This window comes from Bidens hawaiensis, unplaced genomic scaffold, assembly GCF_021521415.1.
Source record: "Bidens hawaiensis isolate Kalapana, Puna unplaced genomic scaffold, B.hawaiensis_p1.1 tig00002717_1, whole genome shotgun sequence".
Lineage (NCBI taxonomy): Eukaryota > Viridiplantae > Streptophyta > Magnoliopsida > Asterales > Asteraceae > Bidens > Bidens hawaiensis.
Genome location: NW_027491146.1, coordinates 1,781,043 through 1,804,889, shown reverse-complemented (window position 1 = coordinate 1,804,889; position 23,847 = coordinate 1,781,043). Strand labels below are relative to the sequence as shown.

Here is a 23,847-nt window from a genome sequence, read left to right as displayed (position 1 = left end):
CTTAATTGCAATCTGTGTATTTACATTGATATTGAGGCTTAATTGCAATATGTGTATTTATATTTATATTTACGTCTACTGCCTTTTCTCACTACCGCAACCATCTGTTATTTGACTATTTAGTTTGTTGTTTTATTTCAAGTGTTTTTATTGTTTTTGATTTGAAATTGAATTGCCATCGCACTGTGTTTATCATTCATCTCATCTATTGCCTATTGCCCACTAGGCTCGCATGCGTGTTTAGCCATTTTAGTAATTAATTAGATAGATGATGCATCAAACAAGGCATATATGAAGACATATGATGCTAAGTTTCAGGGCATATTCAATTAATTTCAAACCTCTAATACCATTGCAATCTGTGTATTTACATTGATATTTACGTCTATTGCCTATTGCCCATTACCGTAACCGTATGTTATTTGACTATTTAGTTTTGTTGTTTCAGTGCAAGTGTTTATATTGTTTTCGATTTGAAATTGAATTGTGATCGCACGGTGTTCATCATCTAGCTCATTTATTGCCAATTTCTCACTAGGCTCACGTGCGTGTTCAAAGCATATATGAAGAAATATATGAAATTAAGTTTCAGGGCATATTCCCTTGATTTCAAACCTCTAACACCTTTTTTTTAAACTTTGTGTTATTTTCCTTTGTTATGGAACTAAAAATAATTCAATTGATTTATAAACTGAATCACCGAAGTTAATTTGGATCACCGTTAGACGTTAGCTCATATTCCTCCACGGTTGCACTAAGAAGTCGTGGGAAATTACATGTTAAATATGCTATATGATATTGCATGTCATCGCACTGTGCTCATTATCCATCTCATCTCATAGATTATTTGATATATTTTTATAACCGCGTTAGCATTTATGAACTTAATTTGACATAATTGTTGATTCCACCATTTTATCAAAACTGTTTAAAGCAGCTTAGGTTAATAATTGGATCGGTCAAGATGATGAGGACAATTAAGTCTACTTTTAAGTTTATTTACAGCTCTAACAATGTCTTGAAGGTTATTTGCTTTAACGAGCTCGCGTGCATGTTCAGCCATTTTAGTAGCTTCCACCGCATACACCTTCTTAGCCTTTGCCTGAGCTGACATAATTGCTAAAATGCCACTACCCGCTCCTACATCCAACAGTGTCTTTCCCATGGAATAATCACCAATTTAGTCACAATTCCAAGGTATTGGTGGGAACTTTGTTAAATGCATATAATCAAGAAGAATACTTTTGTTAAAATCACTGACATATTTTGACATTATAATTTCTAACAATGTGTATTGTTTATCATCTGCAAGCTCTTGTGCTGCATTGAGCATATGTCACTTGGCAATGAAACCAGTTTGGACCCTCCTGTTGTTGAAGTCAGGCCCACATCTGGACTTGTGAAAACTATGACTCATTTCACAATACTAAGGTATGGCTTTTTCACAAGTTTTCCACGTAATATAATTCACTATCAAATATTTCTACACTATTTGGTCAAAAATTTTAAAATATTGAGTCATTGAGCATAACCAAAATTTTAAAACATTGGGACGAAGTTCCAATGGCTTACAAACATGGCTTTTAAGCTCTTGGCTGATCTTCAAAAGATGTTTTATCTTCTAATTTCCTATTTGGAGGAAAAGTTGTTGTATTTGGAGGAGACTTTCAACAAATCCTACCTGTAGTTCAAAAAGGCACTAGACAAGACATAGTAAACGCCTCTCTATATTCTTCTTGCATTTGGAGTGAATGCAATGTCTTGAGATTAACAAAAAAAACCTAAGGTTAACTATGGGTAGGCCATCATCTGATGTTGAAGAAACCAAATTATTTGCAAAATGGCTTTTAGATATAGGTGAAGGTAATGTTGGCGGTCCTAATGATGGTGTTGCAACGATAGATATACCTGACAATCTACTTATAAAAGATTCAGTTGATCCTATGTCAAAACTTTTTGACTTTGTATATCCAGATATTCTACATAATTACGAGAACCAACATTACTTTCAGGATAGAGTCATACGTGCATCAACAAACAAAATTGTTGATGAGATTAATGATAGTTTGCTCAAGTTTTTTCCAGGTGATGAAGTCGAGTACTTAAGTTCAGATACAATATGTAATTCAGAATATATCAATGACACGGTTGGTACAGCTTTATACTCGTCTGAACTGCTTAATGGTCTAAGAATATTTGGACTACCAAACCAAAAACTTGTGCTAAAAGATGGAGTTCCTGTTATGCTCCTTATAAATCTTAACCAGAAAGAAGACTTATGTAACGGTACTCGACTACAAATTATATCTTTAGGTACTCGTGTAGTTGAAGCAAAAACTATTTCTGGAACTAACATTGGACATAGATTTTTGATCCATAGATCACCACTGACTCCAACAGACAACAAAATAGCATATAAATTTCAAAGACGACAGTTTTCTCTTGAAGTATGTTTTGCGATGACCATAAACAAAAGCCAATGTCAATCATTATCTAGAGTTGGTTTGTACTTGAAAGAATCCTTGTCAAGAGTTACAAGCAGGTATGGGCAAAAGATTCTGATACTTGATAAACAAGGTAATCTGACCAATACAACCACAAATGTAGTGTACAAGGAAATCTTTTTTTATTTGTAAAATACTTGCGTAATGTTTGTTTTGTAATTCCTGTAATGTTTATGTAAGTTGTAATTGTATTAATAATATATGATAATTTTGTTATTGATTGTATTTTGCTTAATATTTAAATATTATAATTTTCATTAAATCCCCGTGTAATACACGGGTCTCAAACTAGTATATATATATGGGATGGTTCAAGAGAGAAATGAGATTACTGTGAGAAATGTGAGAAATAAATATGGGCCACTAGTTTTATTTATGTTTTAAATGCTTAAAGATAAATGAGGAAAGTATTAATGCATGCTCTCTCTTCAATTAATATAACTAATAAATATAATAGTTATCTTTTCAATTAATATAACTTATCAAATTGTTATAATTATAAAATAATAAGAATTCATTTATTTTTATAACTTATTTTTTTTCTCTTGAACTTTTATCCTACACAATTACAATTTATTCATACATTAAAATTTCTTTCTATTCAAAACCAATTTCTTCCAACTCAATATATTAATATCCATCAACACGTAGTTACATTGTGATAAATAGTACAAAAAACTATCTTACACGTGTTTGCATTAAATATCAACAAAAAAGTACACAACCTACACAAAAACATATAACGTACATTTGTTCTAATAATAAGAAAACATATAACCTACACATGAAAATATATAATCGACACACAAAATTCAGCATCAATGAACTACACACGCACACGAAAGCATATAACCTACACACGAAAAGCATATAACCTACACTTGAAAATTTTATCCTACACAAATACAATTTATTCATATATTATATATCAATATCAATCACCACGTAGGTACATTGTGATGAATAATACAAAAAAGTATCTTACATATGTTAGCATTAAATGTCAATAAAAAATATACAACCTAAACAAAAACACATAACATACACTCGTTCTATGAAAAAGAAAACATATTACCTACACACGAAAAACATATAACCTACACACGTATAGGATATGTGTATCCATAATCAAAGAGTGATTTATTATGGTTATATTAGTTGTATTAATTGAAGAAAGAGAATGCATTTATTGTTGCATTTATATTCTTTTTATTTATTTTTAAAAATTTTAAACATAAAATAAAACCAGTGGCCCATATTCATTTCTCACATTTCTAACAGTAATTTCATTTCCTTCCTGAACTTAAACCTATATATATATATATATATAGAAGTTAGTTTCCATTTGTATAATTTTCACTTCATAAATGATAAAATAAAAATATGTTGTTGGTAGGAATTGAACTTTTGACCATGTTTTTAAAATGTTTGTAACTTACCAACTCAACTAGGATGAATTGATGGCAACCTTCTCTTTTCTTAATTTTCATAGATTCACAACTTTTCATTTTGATTTCTAATACAAATACAAATTATTCTTACAAATCTATTTATTTTAGAAAATTATTTACATCTTATGAATTCATAAGGTATATTATTAAATTTAACTTTTTTGTTGTATTTTTTAACTACTTGTGTATCATATGGGCTCTATCCTAGTTATATATATAACATAGTGTAATTATAGTGTAGTGTAATTACATCATGGTGTAATTACACTATGTTATATATATAATTACACTACTTGATTCTCATAATTAGGAAATTAATTTAATTTGTATTTGATCCAAACCTTATATATATATATATATATATATATATATATATATATATATATATATATCCTTTATCGTACATTAGGTACGCGAGTATCCTGAACGTAGATCGTAACTTTCACAATCTGATATCGTAACTTAACATAAGGGTATTATTTTCATTTAACATCGTTTAAAATTTCAATCCCGCTACTAAATTTAGAAACGGTTTTTATTATACTCTGTTTTAGATCAAAACCCATAAACTGTTTTTGTTAAGTAATTGAGATTATGATTTTGGCGATTTGGCTATTTTGCTTATCGTGCTATCGAACGCGATGTATTCCGATCATCAAAGGAAGTAGTTTTTGGTTAATTTTATAGAAATTTGATGTATTTGAATAGATGTTAGTTAGTTAAACATCTGATATTCTAATTTTTTTTACTATTTTCAGTTAATTTTTTGTTGAACTGCTAGTCGACTTTTCTATGTTTGTAACCGGTAAAGTAGTTTTGATTTGATTAGAGGTAATTAGCTAAAAAATCTGGTAATCTCTAATCTGTTGGGTTCGATAGTATGAAGAATGTATTAGCTGTATGTATTAGAATTGAACGAATTAGTTAAGTATTTTGAACGTGTTAACTTTAAATAGGTGTGTATAGAATTTAGAACGTATTAACTGAACATATTATAAAAACATATAAAAATTGAACTAGTTAGTTAAGAACGTACTAGGAAAACGTATAATAGTGTATTAAGAACGTATTAGAAGATTGTATTACAATTTAAACGAATTAGTCAAGTATTGGAAGTGCTAACTTGAAATAGGTCTGTATAGAATCGTATACATAGTATATAAATAGAACGTATTAAATGAACGTATTAATAGAAAGTATTGAACGTGCTAACTTTTTAAATAGGTGTTAACTTCTTTCTGTTTTTGTGTATTTATCTATCTTATCAGGGCCTCCACCAGATGATGTCGTGCCACAAGTGAATGCTTCTTTGAAACTTATTAAAGGAATGGTATTTGAGTCTATTGATCTTGCATATGATTTTTATTGTGAATATGTAAAGAAAGCTGGTTTTTGAGTTCGCAAAGGAGGTTTATACATGAATGATGGTATATTAAAGTCTAAGTATTTCACTTGTTCAAAAGAAGGTCATAAACCTCCAAAGAGTTATGACCCAATGGTTGATAAAGATAGTTCAAAACAGAGGAAGAGACCAACAATTCGGTGTGGTTGTAGAGCTCAAATTTTTTTGAAATCTATGGATGGTATAAAGTTTGAAATAAACGAATTTGTGGAAGGACAATATCATGCAATGGTAGAAGAAGAAGATAAGCATTTTGTTCGATCTAATAGGAAGTTAACTCATGTTCAAGAAGTCAACATTAAAGTTGGGCCAGTTAAGGCATTTAATATTCTTAGGACAAAGTATGGAGGTTTTGAAGAAGTTGGGGCTTCAAAAGATGATTGTAAGAATTTTAAACAAAGGTTAAATTGTTTTATTGGTGAATTTGATGCTGAAATGGTTGTCCAAAGATTAAGTGGAAAAAAATGCTATGACGATTTTTCTTTTGAATACAATGTTAATGATAATGGTGAGTTAACTCCTTTGTTTTGGGCTGATGAGATTTCGAAGAAAAATTATTTGGCATTTGAATTTGAGACTAAATGGCTGCTTATAATGAAGGAATATGATCTTGAGTCTAATAAATGGTTGATTGACATGTTTGATATGAGATACGATTGGATACCTGCTTATTATAGAGATGAACCATTGTCTGGTCTTATGCATACTACATCAAGATGAGAAAGTGGAAATCATTTTTCTGTCAAGTTTCTAACTCACAATTATCACTTGTTGAGTTTTTTAGTCATTTTGATCATTGTATGGAGATTCAAAGGCAAAACAGTAGGAAAAATGATCATGATACAAGGTATACACATCCTGATTTGGTAAGCGAAAGTCCTATCGAGGAAGAAGCAGAACTGATGTATACAAGGGCAATTTTTAATGATTTTCAAGATGAAATGTATCACATTCGAAGTGGTGTTACGTCTCTTAAGTCAACCGAAGAAGAAGATTATATAAAGTTTTCCATCTTCGACTTTAATGCATATGTACCAGGATGTAGGATGTTTGGAGTTAAGATTTAATTAAATTATACATAATGCATTATTTTTGTTGTTTTAAAGTTGATGTATTATAAAAGAACGTATTAACATAAGGGTATAATTATCTTTTAACATTATTATAAGAAAATAAAATTGTAGTGATTGAAGAATTTTATCATACCTTTTTTAACCGAACGCATTAACAGAACATTTTAGCGAAACGTAATCAAAATTTGGAGTGTTGATGAATTTTATCAGACGCGATGTAATTGAACGTATAAGCGGAACGTATTAGAAGAAATCAAAATTGGAGTGTTGATGAATTTTATCATACATTTTTTAAAATAGAACGTATAATCTGAACGTTTTAGCAAAACGCAATAGCTTTTTTGGTTTGAAGGTTTAATCTTTAATTTTTTTTATAATTGTCTAAGTTTTGTTTGATTTTTTTATTGTTAAGGTTTCATTTAAGAAGGATGGTGAAAATGGAGTAGATTCTATTGTATCATGCAGTTGTAAAAGATTTGAACAATACGGGTTATTGTGTCGTCACATTCTTTGTATTTTAAATTTGTTCCGAGTTAAAAGATTCCCTAAAAAATACATTTTGGATCGGTGGAAGAGAGATGCAGGTGTAAATCCTAGAACGATTCCAATTTCAAATTTTTGTAATGAGAATAATTTGAAAGTTAAGGAGATTTCAAGGGAAATAACATTGGCTAGTGAGTATCTTATAAACAGCTATATCACAGACATGTTAGAACGTCTCGTATGATAAACGAGTCCTTTCGGTGTCGTTAGTAATGTTTGTATGTAAACCGACAGGCTTTTGAGTTATAGGGATACTTAGGGGTTCTCTAGCTCGTGGTGAATTCGTGCCTAGTGTCAGGTGAGTTCATGATGCCCTTTTTAATCTTTTTACGTTTTGGGCTAGCATACACACCCAATTACAAATTTTACCCGATTTTAATCACTTAAACTAGTTGGATGGTATTACATGGTCTTATTCGTGATTGTGCATTTTTAAAGCTATGTTTGAATTATTTTCTATGCCTTAGGATATTTTAGACTCGTTTATGGTCTTATATTCCTTAAGGTTACATAATTTATTTATGGTCTAGACCCGAGGACGTTAATAGGCTAGGTAATAAACGAATATGAGTAAACCTATTTACTTAGCTCATGTATTGAACTGGTTATTATATACCACCTTATGGCCCATAGACTTGCTTGTAATATGGTATATTTTGGGATGATATATGTATGTATGTATGTGCATGTGTTACCCTATGGCCTATGATTAGTGTGGTTTGTTAGCCATTAGTGCCTAAGGATGGCTTACTTACGATGTGGTATGTTTGGGATCATATATATGTATGAGTATGTGTTACCTTATAGCCTACAGTTGTGTGATGACATTTAGTTCCTTGTGACTATGAATGATGTGAGTAGGCTTATTGATGTGTGTGTGCATGGTGATTACGGCAGGGTCAAATATATTACTCGGGTTTTAAAATCCCGTGGTGAAGAGGCTCGTTGTATGATAAGCCGTGATTGGGTCAAATATATTACTCGGGTTGTACTTGTGGTGGAGAGGCCCGTATCACGTGCTTGGATGTGTAAGCTGTGACCGAGTCAAATATATTACTCGGGTTTGACTCGTGGTGGAGAGGCTCGTGTCACGTGCTTAGGTCTTACCGCGTCCGGGTCAAATATATTACTCGAGTCTCAACTCGCGGTGGAGAGGCCCGTGTACGTGTGTTCGACGATGAATGTATTATTTGGTGAACTAAATTTATTTAATTTATTATTATCCTCTCTTTTGTTTAGAGCTATAACTTTGAAATAAAGTGTGAATTATTGTTTACGAAAACTTGAACTCACTCAGCTCTAGCTGACTTTGTGTGTATGTTAGATTGACTTTCAGGTTAAGAAGTGGATGTTATCGCTTGGACGTGTTGCATGCTACTGGGACGGTTGAAGGCATATCTAGTCAGAAAGTTTCATTGATGAACATTTTTCTTTTCAAATTTTATTACATACATTTAGATGTGGTTTTGGGCACAATTCCCGGGTCTTAAGAACTTGTTTTAAATATTTTGATTTTCCGCTGATTTATACTCTGAACAGGTTTTAAAATAAATGAATTGCCTTGGGTTTAAAACCACATTTTCATGGTTTTGAGAAATTTGATATTCCTTATTCCACTGTTTAGTACTCTAAAACAATTTTTAATAAGATGAATATGTTTTACTTAATTTTTGAGAATTTTTGGATATGATTACCAACTGTAGGATTCCCGTGGTTCGGGGTCTTACAATTACAATTATTATTATTATTATCATTATTATTATTATTATTATTATTATTATTATTATTATTGTTATCATTATTATTATTATTATTATTATTATTATTATTATTATTATTATTATTATTATTATTATTATTATTATATTACTTAACAAATTTTCTTGTTAAATATCTAATATAGATTTGAAGGCCCATGAGGGTTTGGTAAACAGCCGCATATTATTATTATTATCATAAAAGGGAAGTCAATCAACAGAGCATGGATATTCTTTTTTCTCGGGACAAGATAGCGGCCACTTAGACTACATTATTATTATTTTTCTTCGTGGAGTATGGGAAGCAAAGAAGATGGCAGCCGCCATCGTTGGTGAAAGAGACGATCAACGAAATATCATTATTTTCGGTTTGATTTAATACTTTTTATTATGAACTCATTATTTGAACCTATTTACTTTCTTTTGGTCTTGAGTATGGTTGTTGGCTAAACCCCATAGACTGCCTAGGTTATGATGAACCTAATTTGATGTTTTGATTTGACTGGGGATTATTTATCGTTATGGTTTTTATGATTTAGTAAAAAATTTAAGTATATTAAATTGATGCATATGGATGCTTAGGATTGTTTGATGAGTTTTATTCCATAGTTTTCTTGATTTTTGTTTGTCATATGATAGGTTGCCATTAGATCAATTACTTTTTGTTCTTGATTATTTTATGATTGATTTCATGATAAGATCATAGGAATAATATTGTCAAATAAACCTAAGTGTGCTGCTAACCTAAAATCTGGAAAGTGCTAGGTTATTGATAGATCCTGATTATTTAATCTTGCTAGATTTAGTTCTTCGTAAGGAGTCCGTCTAGGGTTGATTATTTATTATTGTCTATTAAATCAATGAAATATATTAATTTCTTTTGATTTCCGCGTTGTAAGGTAAGATTTCGTATAAAGGAACTAGATCATAATTAATTAGGTGACCGTAAGGGAACTTGATTTTTAATACTGGTGTGCGTTAAAACTTATTAGAAACTCATAGGTGTCTTCTTGAGAAGGGCCAGGGTCCTGTTCGGGTTTTCTTTTGAGTGTCTATTTTACGATCCCAGTCCATAACTAAATATTTTCCCGGTTAATTCATAACTGAAATTTAGGGGATTTTAGTCTAGGTAGTTTTCTCATCATCATATTATTTAAATATCGAACTTTTGCTTTTGTTTAAATTACTTGTTTTCTTAATTAGTTTTTAATTATAGTATTAAATTAATATTTTAAATAACCCCCCCCCCCCAACAAATATAAATTAATAAGTCGTGTTTGTAGTCGAGTCTAATTATCTAATAAACGTAATTTAGAGAGTCTCGTGGGTTCGATATCCGGACTTACTTAGCTTTACTAGAGTCGATCGGTCCACTTGCCGGTTAGTTGTTTAGTCGAGTTTTAGAGAGTCAAGAGTATTACTTAGTGTTTATTTTTAGTTAATTTAGTTATAAATATTAAACTACTTTTAGCACATCAAGCATTTTATCATAAAAGACTTATATCTGTTTGTTTGACTTAAAACGTTTTAAGTATATATTGAACGTATTAACAGAATATTTGTATTACGTTAGTAGACAACAATTTTCAAAATACCTTGTTATATTAGATTCATCCACCACTTACAAAACAAAAGACATTATCATGGAATACAGACAGTCAAACAAAACAACCAAACAAAAGATATTATCAATAAACCAAGAAACAAGAAGACCACATCACCATCCTAGTTGTTGTCAGTGATATCTTTAGCTCCCTCAAGCTTTGATTTTTTTTGTTCACCGACACCATGTGAGCAGTTTTCTCTAGGACGACTTGAAACCGTCCATAGTATGAAGCTTGCTGCTCGAAGTAGCTCATAGCTTCGGTCTTGAAAGAGCTTTGGGGTTGGTTCAATATTTCTTCATAAAGGTCATTGGTTTTTGATGCTTCTTCAGACAAGCGGTCCTTGGTGTCTTGAATCACACCTAGACGATGGGAATCTTTCTCCAAATGCAGGTTGATTAATGCCTTGAGAATGCTTTTCACGGTAGGATTAGCTGAATCCATTTTTTTTAATGTGTGTGTGTCGTGTGTGTCTGTGTTGAGTGTTTGCCCCTGTTCTTATATTGATTTTGTAGTCTTAGTTATAAATTTGGTTGTTGAAGGAAGTTATTATAGTGTTTTGCTTTAAATATCTGAAGTAAGCATCATTACATACAGGTATCTTTTCATCTAGCCATCATTATATTTCCATTTTTTAATTCTTGGTAGATGAACGTATTAATTGAACGTTTAATCAAAATTAATGTTCTATTGAAGTTTAAATCGTATCATTTTATAATTTTTCTTTGATTTGAGAATTTATTTTTTATTGAAGTTTAATTTTCTATTAAAGTTTAATTGAACGTTTAATCAAATTAATTTCCTATGAAGTTTAAATCACAACTTTTTTCTTTTTTCAATGTTTTGTGTGGTTTTTGTGTATGTTTGTGTTGTTTGCCCCTGTTCTTAAAGTTTTAATTTTTAAATCTTAGTTATAAACTTGGTTGTTGAAGGAAGTTATTGTAATGTTAACTTTTAATGTCTGACGTAAGTGTTGATACATGTTTTGTCCGTCTCGGTCTTTATTGGTATTGATAATGTAATAGTGTAATTGTATAGGGGTAATTAATGTAAATTTGCCTAAATGTAAGGCACATTCGTTACTCCGTAATTAATGTGTCACATTCATCTAATGTAAGCTCATTTGTTAACCTTGTTTAATGAATGAGATAACGAATGAGGTCTTTTCGTTATCATTAAAGTATTAGCGAATAAGTTTGTTTATTCGTTAAGTAATTGTAACGAATGACCTATTCGTTAAGCTTATCTTAACGAATAGGGTCATAACCTATATATACCCTCTGTAATCTATCTAAAGTAACAGTTCTGCTATTTTTCCCCATTCCCTCTCGTTACTCTGTCCATTTGTCCTCTCAAGTCACACAGTGCACACACTAACATATATCTAGCCTAATCGTGTTGATAATCAACATGAGCATCGTAATAATCATAAGATCTTGATCCTTCTAAGCTCTCTCAAGTGGTATCAGAGCCACAGATCTGATCTTCGATGCTTCGAGTTGGTTTAATCGTATAATTGAGCTTGTATTTGATTCGTTTCATGACGAATTGATTGAGATTTGAAGTTTAATTGAATTCCAGTAAAACAGAGACTTGTAGGAATCGAATCAAAGTGACTGTTATAAGTGTATTGAATCGTTATTAAGGTGTTAAGGAATGAGAATTGATAGTTTAAGTTTAATGTCAGTTTGAATTGAGGTTTGATTAGACGATTGATGTTTGAATTGTGTTCGGATTTGTATGAATATGGATCGAGTAATTGACCAAGTTTGACGAGTGTTAGTGAGTTTGGACTAGTTCAGTGAGGTTCGGATTTGGTTTACGAACAGATTGATTAAGGTTTTAGTGTGAATAAGCTTGATTTGGACGGATTTGTTTGAATTGGTTTTAAGACCCGATGAAGATTTGCATACTCATTCGTTACGATGAAGACTGATTCGTTAATACATAACTGCTCATTCGTTAAGTATAACTGCCCATTCGTGAAAACCAAACTGCTCATTCGTTAGCCATTCGCTAGTCAAAGCACATTCATTAAATCTGATTTCACACTCGTTTTAAGCCAATTCGTTTGCACCATTTGTTATATCTCATTCGTTAAAACTCATTCGTTAATCCTTATCATTAACGAATATCGATCCATTCGTTAATCAGTTCCTTCGTGAAAATCTTTAACGAATATCACACATTCGTTAAAGTAACCTTCATTCGTTACTATATACTCATTCGTGTGAACAGTAAACAATAAACCTTAGGATTGACAAATTTGACCCTTGAAGTTTTTAACTAGTTGTTTCCGCATGGCTTCGCAAAACGTTTCTTACTATGCATTAGCATCTCCGAACGCTTTAATGTAGCAGATGCTGACCATGGATAATGAAATTGGCAGTCACAACAAATGTCCCAAATTGTTAAAACTTTTAGAGTTTGCTCGTCGGGAACCGAGGTTCCGTGCTCACTTGGGATCAGTTCATCCAAGTAGCTTACGATTTCTCGATGATGTTTATGCGGTACCTCTGGTAGGCTGTGATAACATGGGTTGGTCTCCTAAGGAATTCAAGGATTATGAAACTCAAGAGTTGAAAGATTTTGAGAGTGAAACTAAAGCTTATTCAACTCTCACTATGGCATTACCTGAACAAATTTTTCATCAATACAGTACCATTAAGATCTGTGCTTCATTGTTCACAACTTTGAAAACAAGAAGTTTGGGGAACACTCTCGAGAGTAAAAAGACTCTCGTAAAATTTCAATTAAGAAATTTTATTTTGATGAAAAATGAGACGGTTGAAGAAATGATTAACCGATTTAGTTATTTGATTGTTGAGATGTCAAGTGTCAATCTTGAGCCAACTGAAACAGATAAGATTGATACACTGAAGAATGCCTTGCCTCCTTCATATTTGACTTTCCTGTTTGTATTGAAAGAAAACGGTTTCTTTCGAAACACCGAGCTTACAGCTGTACAATTCATCAATAAGATTGAGGAAAGGGAATTTGATATCAAATGTCAAAATTCGTTGAAGGAAAATCAAAATCAGCATCCTTCAAATCAAAATCCTTCACTCTATGGAGGTGCTATGCCAGCAAATCATTCTTCAAGTGATGTACCAATTAATGCTTTCTTTTTCCAAGCTCAAGAAGAAATTCCTAATGTAAACTGTCCTCCTAATGTATGCTTTATGGCTAATAGAGCTAATGCAAGCACAAATGCTCCAGCTTCAAGCTTGCCTAAAGTAATCTTAAAGAGGCTGAACAACAGTTTGCATTCGTGTGCGCTTTTATGACTTCGTATGAACAGCTTGTTGGAAGCAAGATAGCCACGAGTGAGTTAACTGATGAAGATTATGATCAAATCGACCCGGATGATCTTGAGTTAATGGATCTCAAGTGGAACATGGCTATGATAGTCAGAAAAGTCAAGAGATTCATGCAACGAACTGGGAAAGACCTTCTCACTTTGAATAAAAGGGTTGGATTTGATAAGTTGAAGGTGAAATGTTACAATTGTGGAGACTTTGGCCATTTTACCAAAGAATGCGATAAACCAAGAAAAGAATATTCTGGGCCCCGCAATTCAGATAGACCTTCAGGAAAGAATTCATCGGGTGGTAATAAGAGTAAACCAACTACATGTTGGTGAACAAGATAAATCTTCTACTACTCAAGCTCTGGTGGTTAATGAAGATGTTGACTGGTCTCAACGTTTGTTGAGCAATCAAGCAAATGTAGCTATTGTTGAACCAGTGGAAAAATTCAAAGATGTAAGCAGTGATAATGTATCTGAGGAAAGTGATTCATCTGACTCTGAGACTGATACTGATCAAAGTTCATCATCTCAAACCGAATCAATTCCTGATCAAGTTGAATCTTATGCTTGTATGGCTAGGATTGATGAGGTATGTTCTAAACCTCAAATTAATGCATTTGAATCTTCATCTGAAGTAATTGAGTGTGCTGAATGTGTTGTATTTATAGCCAAACTTGAAACAGCTTTAAATTAGAACAATACTCTCACAAAAGATCACTTTATGATCAATGAATGCTACAAACAGGAATCAAAATTACTAGAACAGTCAACTCTTAAAATTCAAAAACTATCTGAAAGCAATCATGATCTTAAATCTAAGATTCAGTTTAAGAATATAGTTGTTGATCAACATTTTAAGGAGATTCTTTGACTCCGAACCTGTATTTCTAATCTCGAAAATGAAGTAATGGAACTTAAAAGTAAGCTTGGAAAATTTAGAGATTCATCATTTCTTTTGAATGAAATCATTGAAGTTAACCATTCACATAAGAAAAATGGAAAAATAGGTTTGGGATTTGTCGAGACTCCTCCTCCTTTTAAGGGAGATTATAGTAGCATTCCCAATGTGAAAAAATGCTCAGATATGCCTACTATTAAATTTGAGGATGTTGATTCAACCAAAACTACTCAAGAACCAATTCATATCAAAAGTAACACTGTCTTTACCAAAAATGAATTAGATGGTTCAATCGAGGAGTTGACTGAACCAGATGAGATTATTATATACCACATTATGGCCCATAGACTTGCTTGTAATATGGTATATTTTGGGATGATATATATATATATATATATGTATGTATGTGCATGTGTTACCCTATGGCCTATGATTAGTGTGGTTTGTTAGCCATTCGTGCCTAAGGATGGCTTACATATGATGTGGTATGCTTGGGATCATATATATGTATGAGTATGTGTTACCTTATAGCCTACAGTTGTGTGATGACATTTAGTTCTTTGTGACTAAGAATGATGTGAGTAGGCTTATTGATGTGTGTGTGCATGGTGATTACGGCCGGGTCAAATATATTACTCGGGTTTTCAAATCCCATGGTGGAGAGGCCCGTGTGGCGTGTTCATCATTTTGGCGGGTCAAATATATTACTCGGGTTTTAAAATCCCGTGGTGAAGAGGCCCGTTGTATGTTAAGCCGTGATCGGGTCAAATATATTACTCGGGTTGTACTCGTGGTGGAGAGGCCCGTATCACGTGCTTGAATGTGTAAGTTGTGACCGAGTCAAATATATTACTCGGGTTTGACTCGTGGTGGAGAGGTTCGCGTCACGTGCTTAGGTCTTACCGTGTCCGGGTCAAATATATTACTCAAGTCTCGACTCGTGGTGGAGAGGCCCGTGTACGTGTGTTCGACGATGAATGTATTATTCGGTGAACTAAATTTATTTATTTTATTACTATCCTCTCTTATGTTTAGAGCTATAACATTGAAATAAACTGTGAATTATTGTTTACGAAAACTTGAACTCACTCAGCTCTAGCTGACTTTGTGTGTATGTTAGATTGACTTTCAGGTTAAGAAGTGGATGTTATCGCTTGGACGTGTTGGATGCTACTGGGACGGTTGAAGGCATATCTAGTCGGAAAGTTTCATTGATGAACATTGTTCTTTTCAAATTTTATTAAATACATTTAGATGTGGTTTTGGGCACAATTCCTGGTCTTGGGAACTTGTTTTAAATATTTTGATTTTCCGTTGATTTATACTCTGAACAGGTTTTAAAATAAATGAATTGCCTTGGGTTTAAAACCACATTTTCCTGGTTTTGAGAAATTTGATATTCCTTATTCCGCTGTTTAGTACTCTAAAACGATTTTTAATAAGATAAATTTGTTTTACTTTAAATTTTTGAGAATTTTTGGATATGATTACCAACTGTAGGATTCCCGCGGTTCGTGGTCTTACAATTATTGTTATTATTATTATTATTATTATTATTATTATTATTATTATTATTATTATTATTATTATTATTATTATTATTATTATTATTATTATATTACTTAACAAATTTTCTTATTAAATATCCAATATAGATTTGAAGGCCCATGAGGGTTTGGTAAACAGCCGCATATTATTATTATTATTATTATTATTATTATTATTATTATTATTATTATTATTATTATTATTATTATTATAAAAGGGAGGTCAATCAACGGAGCATGGATATTCTTTTTTATCGGGCCAAGATAGCGGCCACTTAGACTACATTATTATTATTTTTCTTCGTGGAGTAGGGGAAGCAAAGAAGAGGGCAGCCGCCATCGTTGGTGAAAGAGACGGTCAACGAAATATCATTATTTTCAGTTTGATTTAATACTTTTTATTATGAACTCATTATTTGAACCTATTTACTTTCTTTTGGTCTTGAGTATGGTTGTTGGCTAAACCCCATAGACTGCCTAGGTTATGATGAACCTACTTTGATGTTTTGATTTGACTTGGGATTATTTATCGTTATGGTTTTTATGATTTAGTAAAAGATTTAAGTATATTAAATTGATGCATATGGATGCTTAGGATTGTTTGATGAGTTTTATTCCATAGTTTTCTTGATTATTGTTTGTCATATGACAGGTTGTCATTAGATCAATTACTTTTTGTTCTTGATTATTTTATGATTGATTTCATGATAAAATCATAGGAATAATATTGTCAAATAAACCTAAGTCTGCTGCTAACCTAAAATCTGGAAAGTGCTAGGTTATTGATAGATCCTGATTATTTAATCTTGCTAGATTTAGTTCTTCGTAAGGAGTCCGTCTAGGGTTGATTGTTTATTATTGTCTATTAAATCAATGAAATATATTAATTTCTTTTGATTTCCGCGTTGTAAGGTAAGATTTCGTATAAAGGAACTAGATCATAATTAATTAGGTGACCGTAAGGGAACTTGATTTTTAATACTGGTGTGCGTTAAAACTTATTAGAAACTCATAGGTGTCTTCTTGAGAATGGTCAGGGTCCTGTTCGGGTTTTCTTTTGAGTGTCTATTTTACGATCCCAGTCCATAACTAAATATTTTCCCGGTTAATTCATAACTGAAATTTAGGGGATTTTAGCCTAGGTAGTTTTCTCATCATCATATTATTTAAATATCGAACTTTTGCTTTTGTTTAAATTACTTGTTTTCTTAATTAGTTTTTAATTATAGTATTAAATTAATATTTTAAATAACCCCCCCCCAACAAATATAAATTAATAAGTCGTGTTTGTAGTTGAGTCTAATTATCTAATAAACGTAATTTAGAGAGTCTCGTGGGTTCGATATCCGGACTTACTTAGCTTTACTAGAGTCGATCGGTCCACTTGCCGGTTAGTTGTTTAGTCGAGTTTTAGAGAGTCTAGAGTATTACTTAGTGTTTATTTTTAGTTAATTTAGTTATAAATATTAAACTACTTTTAGCACATCAAGCATTTTATCATAAAAGACTTATATCTGTTTGTTTGACTTAAAACGTTTTAAGTATATATTGAACGTATTAACAGAATATTTGTATTACGTTAGTAGACAACAATTTTCAAAATACCTTGTTATATTAGATTCATCCACCACTTACAAAACAAAAGACATTATCATGGAATACAGACAGTCAAACAAAACAACCAAACAAAAGATATTATCAATAAACCAAGAAACAAGAAGACCACATCACCATCCTAGTTGTTGTCAGTGATATCTTTAGCTCCCTCAAGCTTTGATTTTTTTTGTTCACCGACACCATGTGAGCAGTTTTCTCTAGGACGACTTGAAACCGTCCATAGTATGAAGCTTGCTGCTCGAAGTAGCTCATAGCTTCGGTCTTGAAAGAGCTTTGGGGTTGGTTCAATATTTCTTCATAAAGGTCATTGGTTTTTGATGCTTCTTCAGACAAGCGGTCCTTGGTGTCTTGAATCACACCTAGACGATGGGAATCTTTCTCCAAATGCAGGTTGATTAATGCCTTGAGAATGCTTTTCACGGTAGGATTAGCTGAATCCATTTTTTTTAATGTGTGTGTGTCGTGTGTGTCTGTGTTGAGTGTTTGCCCCTGTTCTTATATTGATTTTGTAGTCTTAGTTATAAATTTGGTTGTTGAAGGAAGTTATTATAGTGTTTTGCTTTAAATATCTGAAGTAAGCATCATTACATACAGGTATCTTTTCATCTAGCCATCATTATATTTCCATTTTTTAATTCTTGGTAGATGAACGTATTAATTGAACGTTTAATCAAAATTAATTTTCTATTAAAGTTTAAATCGTATCATTTTATAATTTTTCTTTGATTTGAGAATTAATTTTTTATTGAAGTTTAATTTTCTATTAAAGTTTAATTGAACGTTTAATCAAATTAATTTCCTATGAAGTTTAAATCACATCTTTTTTCTTTTTTCAATGTTTTGTGTGGTTTTTGTGTATGTTTGTGTTGTTTGCCCCTGTTCTTAAAGTTTTAATTTTTAAATCTTAGTTATAAACTTGGTTGTTGAAGGAAGTTATTGTAATGTTAACTTTTAATGTCTGACGTAAGTGTTGATACATGTTTTGTCCGTCTCGGTCTTTATTGGTATTGATAATGTAATAGTGTAATTGTATAAGGGTAATTAATGTAAATTTGCCTAAATGTAAGGCACATTCGTTACTCCGTAATTAATGTGTCACATTCATCTAATGTAAGCTCATTCGTTAACCTTGTTTAATGAATGAGATAACGAATGAGGTCTTTTCATTATCATTAAAGTATTAGCGAATAAGTTTGTTTATTCGTTAAGTAATTGTAACGAATGACCTATTCGTTAAGCTTATCTTAACGAATAGGGTCATCACCTATATATACCCTCTGTAATCTATCTAAAGTAACAGTTCTGCTATTTTTCCCCATTCCCTCTCGTTACTCTGTCCATTTGTCCTCTCAATACACACAGTGCACACACTAACGTATATCTAGCCTAATCGTGTTGACAATCAACATGAGCATCGTAGTAATCATAAGATCTTGATCCTTCTAAGCTCTCTCAAGTGGTATCAGAGCTATAGATCTGATCTTCGATGCTTCGAGTTGGTTTAATCGTATAATTGAGCTTGTATTTGATTCGTTTCATGATGAATTGATTGAGATTTGAAGTTTAATTGAATTCCAGTAAAACAGAGACTTGTAGGAATCGAATCAAAGTGACTGTTATAAGTGTATTGAATCGTTATTAAGGTGTTAAGAAATGAGAATTGATAGTTTAAGTTTAATGTCAGTTTGAATTGAGGTTTGATTAGACGATTGATGTTTGAATTGTGTTCGGATTGGTATGAATATGGATCGAGTAATTGACCAAGTTTGACGAGTGTTAGTGAGTTCGGACTAGTTCAGTGAGGTTCGGATTTGGTTTATGAACAGATTGATTAAGGTTTTAGTGTGAATAAGCTTGATTTGGACGGATTTGTTTGAATTGGTTTTCAGACCTGATGAAGATTTGCATGCTCATTCGTTACGATGAAGACTGATTCGTTAAGACATAACTGCTCATTCGTTAAGTATAACTGCCCATTCGTGAAAACAAACTGCTCATTCATTAGCCATTCGCTAGTCAAAGCACATTCGTTGAATCTGATTTCACACGTTTTAAGCCAATTCGTTAGCACCATTTGTTATATCTCATTCGTTAAAACTCATTCGTTAATCCTTATCATTAACGAATATCGATCCATTCGTTAATCAGTTCCTTCATGAAAATCTTTAACGAATATCACACATTCGTTAAAGTAACCTTCATTAGTTACTATATACTCATTCGTGTGAACAGTAAACAATAAACCTTAAGATTGATAAATTTGACCCTTGAAGTTTTTAATCAGTTGTTTCCGCATGGCTTCGCAAAACGTTTCTTACTATGCATTAGCATCTCCGAACGCTTTAATGCAGTAGATGCTGACAATGGATAATGAAATTTGCAGTCACAACAAATGTCCCAAATTGTTAAAACTATCAGACTTTGCTCGTTCGGAACCGAGGTTCCGTGCTCACTTGGGATCAGTTCATCCAAGTAGCGTACGATTTCTCGATGATGTGTATGTGGCATGTGACATTTGAGACAAAACAAGGTACACCTCAGTACGTATTTATCGATTCAGAAAATAAACGCTTTTTGTATAACAAACGAACAATTAACCGAACGGATCGGGTTATGACCCAGATATTCTGGGGGGGGGGGCGTCTATAAGTGATATACGTTTAATACAAGCTAAAATATTAGTAATATGGCCTTAGTTCGATAGAAAACAAGTTAAACGAAAACATGCTCGTTTAACTACCCGCTATAGATTTAAACGCGAAAGATAGTTACAAACCAAGCATTGTATCATCCGTAAGCCGAAAAAGACTTACCAAAGACTTATTTGAAATGTTTTAAGTGATCCTTGAAAATATTTTTGATTTTTACAAATATGTAGTATGTTTTTATAATTTTACACAAAAATAGCCGAAAAACACTCGTTTTCGCACTGTTTGACGCACCCGATATGTTTTTCGCACCAAAAACCGAACCCGAAATAAATTTGGACTCGGCATTTCACGTTCGGGGACGTAAATCGAGAAAAGTGGGCCAAATGGGCCTAAAAGGGGGCCCAACAAGCCCAGCCTGCCAAAGTTGAAAAAAAAAAGAAAAAAATTTTTTATTATTATTATTAAGTTTACTAACATATATATATATATATATATATATATATATATATATATATATATATATATAATAACCCTAGATATTTTTGAACATCAAAATTGATGAAAAACTGCTGGAAAACCTTTCTTCCTAAGCAAACTTTCAAGAAACCCTAAGGTAACAACTTAAATAAGTAACTTTTATACTTGTTTAACCTTGATTAATACCATAAAAACATGTCCTAATTGCTAAAAATCATTCCTAACCATGTAAAAATCCTAAAAATGGTCTATAAACATGTTTTGATCATACACATAGTAAGGAACCTGTTTTGATAGTTTTTTTGGCCATAAACATGGATTAAAGGGTTAAAACGGCGTTTTTACGGTTCAAAAGTTCGTTTTTGTCACTAGCCGAAACCCTAAGTTAAGGGCTGTTATGTTGATTAAAAATTGCTTGGTTTGTGATATAGGACTTGTATATAGCCTACATAGGAGCACAAGAGCTTGAAAAGTTGATTAGAAAGTCGGAAACGAGCCAAACCCGCTAAGGTAATGCCGAAACACTCACTTACGGGCTGTTTAGGTTAAGGTTATGATGTACATATTATTAGGCCTTGAAATTTTTCAGGGACATCAGGGACCATGTCAATGAGTCCCTGTTCAAATTTGGTAATATTTCGACCATCCGAGAATATTTGGAGAATTTATTACCGTATTGGGACATTTATTTGGGAAAAATAGCTAAAATACTTCAAAAATTATGAAATTTTTCTAGAAACTCAGATTTGATGTATTTTGATCACATATGAATTTTGAGATAATTTGGAGAAGTCTAAAGGTGTTTTGTGTATATACATTCGTATGAATTTTTATAGCCGAATTTGGGCCGAAAAGAATATTGTACAAGCATTTTACATTCTGTAATTGATACATGTTGTTTTGGGACATGATTTTAGTATTCAGGAATTTTTGTGGAATTTTTGGAAATTGTTTGGGTTAAACGGACGATTTTCAGGCAAAATATAGCTGATAAAATGAATTTTTATAAATTAATAAATAAGTAAATAATTCTAGAAATATTTTTATTAAAATATACATATTTTAATTGATAAGTGGCTAAATTTTCATAATTTAATGATTAACGGTTAATTAATTATACTAATTTGAAGGTTAAACAAATTCAGTTTTTATAAAACCGGCAAGTTCGCGATTAACGAACCCGCGGGAGTATCAAAACACCAAGAGTGATCAAAAATCATATTTTTGGACTAATTAAGTAAAAACGAATTTTTCTATGAGAAACCTGTACAATTCGGGTGGATTGTGCGCGTTTCTTCTTAAATCAAACTAAATAAACGGAAACGGGCCCCGTGGCTAATCCGGGACCCCAGTATGTGAACTTTCTTTATAACTTAATCATTTTGTTAACCAATACATTTACCCAAGTTTATTTCCCCATAACTGTTTGATGAACGCATAAATGAACAACTTGGCCCAGCTTGGAAAACGGGAATCTGAGCCAAGTTCGGTTTTAAGTATTAGACATTGAACAACATCACAACCTAAGCCTATTGCCACTTTCTGGGCGTTCCAGCTATACCCAGATTAGTTATACAGCCCAGTTTAGTATTGAGATTATAATAATATTAAAATATTAATATTATTATAATATTGATTATAGGAAACCGTGATTGCAAGTTATACAAACCTCGAACCGACGTGCTACTGATTATCTACTAAACAGTGAGTTTCATGACCCCACTTCTAAACTGTTTTACCAACTTTTTGGGTGAAAAGCATGTTTAATTACATATACATACATGATTCATGTATTGATGTGAATTATCTAAGTGCTAACACGAAAGTCCCCACGATCACAGTGATTAACTTCAAGCCGGTGGCTTGTGAATAGTACTATTGGTTTGACAAACCCAAACGGAATCGGCCTGGTTGCCGTGTCACATAGCGCCGTTTGCACATGACCATATTTATACAAACAGGCTATGTAGTGTTAGACATAGCTACCGGGGCATGTTGTAGGCGGAAGGGGAGCCACATTGGTTGATTGAGCGTGGGAAATGGAAGCACGCAGCACATACAGTCAAGGCTTCACTGTAGCTTAGCATAATTACATCATTTACATACATACATACTTATATTATGATTACAAGTGTTAACTTGTGAATATCCATAACTATTTTCTTGAAACTCGTGAAACTCACCAACTCCAGTAGTTGACCCGTTTTAAACTGCTTTTCAGGATTACCAAAGTTGGAATAAAGTGATGTCGTGTTGTCTATTGTGGAACGTGCTCGATGCTATGTGAATAGATGCAAGGTTATTAGTACGAACAGAATGGTTTAACGAACATATTTTGTTGTAACACCTAGTTTGAACACAAAGATTAATCAATGTAATATAATGTAAATTAGTTTGTAATGTTTCTTTATAAACAATGTTGTTGATACAAGAGGTGTCTGTTACATTCCCGTTTTACGCTTCCGCATTGTGCTAGTCGGGGTGTGACACGGCACCTCTGGTAGGCAGTGATAACATGGGTTGGTCTCCTAAGGAATTCAAGGATTATGAAACTCAAGAGTTGAAAGATTTTGAGAGTGAAACTAAAGCTTATTCAACTCTTACTATGGCATTACCTGAACAAATTTTTCATCAATACAGTACCATTAAGATCTGTGCTTCACTGTTCACAACTTTGAAAACAAGAAGTTTGGGGAACACTCTCGAGAGTAAAAAGACTCTCGTAAAATTTCAATTAAGTTTAATGAATCAATCCTTATTCGTCTAAAAAGATTGACGAATCAGGTTAACGAATGAGGCCATTCGTTAGTTCAAAATTTGAACGAATGACCTCGGGGTGTGTGAAGTTTGAGGGTTTATAATCCCAAGGATAAACGAATGAGATCTCATTCGTCTGTTCTATTCCTTCATCTTTCTAAAAGAACTCTTGCAAAATTTTTCAAAATCTTATACCTGCTTATTTGCTCAATTGACTCAAATTTCCGTATTATACAGGTATTGACGATGATGATGA

At 32.4% G+C, this 23,847-nt stretch overlaps 2 protein-coding genes across 2 annotated transcripts; both read left to right on the top strand.

Annotated features, from left to right (window-relative positions):
- Positions 1-1,793: 1,793 nt before the first annotated feature.
- Positions 1,794-5,351, top strand: LOC143620824 (uncharacterized). Its single transcript, XM_077092421.1, has 2 exons — positions 1,794-2,286; positions 5,224-5,351. Exons 1-2 carry the CDS (start codon positions 1,794-1,796, stop codon positions 5,349-5,351), a joined length of 621 nt encoding a protein of 206 aa, XP_076948536.1.
- Positions 5,352-5,372: 21 nt separating this feature from the next.
- Positions 5,373-6,077, top strand: LOC143620822 (protein FAR1-RELATED SEQUENCE 5-like). Its single transcript, XM_077092420.1, has one exon. The coding sequence runs from the start codon at positions 5,373-5,375 to the stop codon at positions 6,075-6,077; it is 705 nt and encodes a 234-aa protein (XP_076948535.1).
- Positions 6,078-23,847: the final 17,770 nt, after the last annotated feature.

Excerpts from the sequence above, each read along its gene's own strand:
- LOC143620824 (XM_077092421.1), top strand. The coding sequence starts at position 1,794 with ATGGGTAGGCCATCATCTGATGTTGAAGAAACCAAATTATTTGCAAAA. Across the intron at positions 2,287-5,223 it reads GAAAGAAGACTTATGTAACG|GGCCTCCACCAGATGATGTC; the intron begins GTACTCGACTAC and ends CTATCTTATCAG.
- LOC143620822 (XM_077092420.1), top strand. The coding sequence starts at position 5,373 with ATGAATGATGGTATATTAAAGTCTAAGTATTTCACTTGTTCAAAAGAA.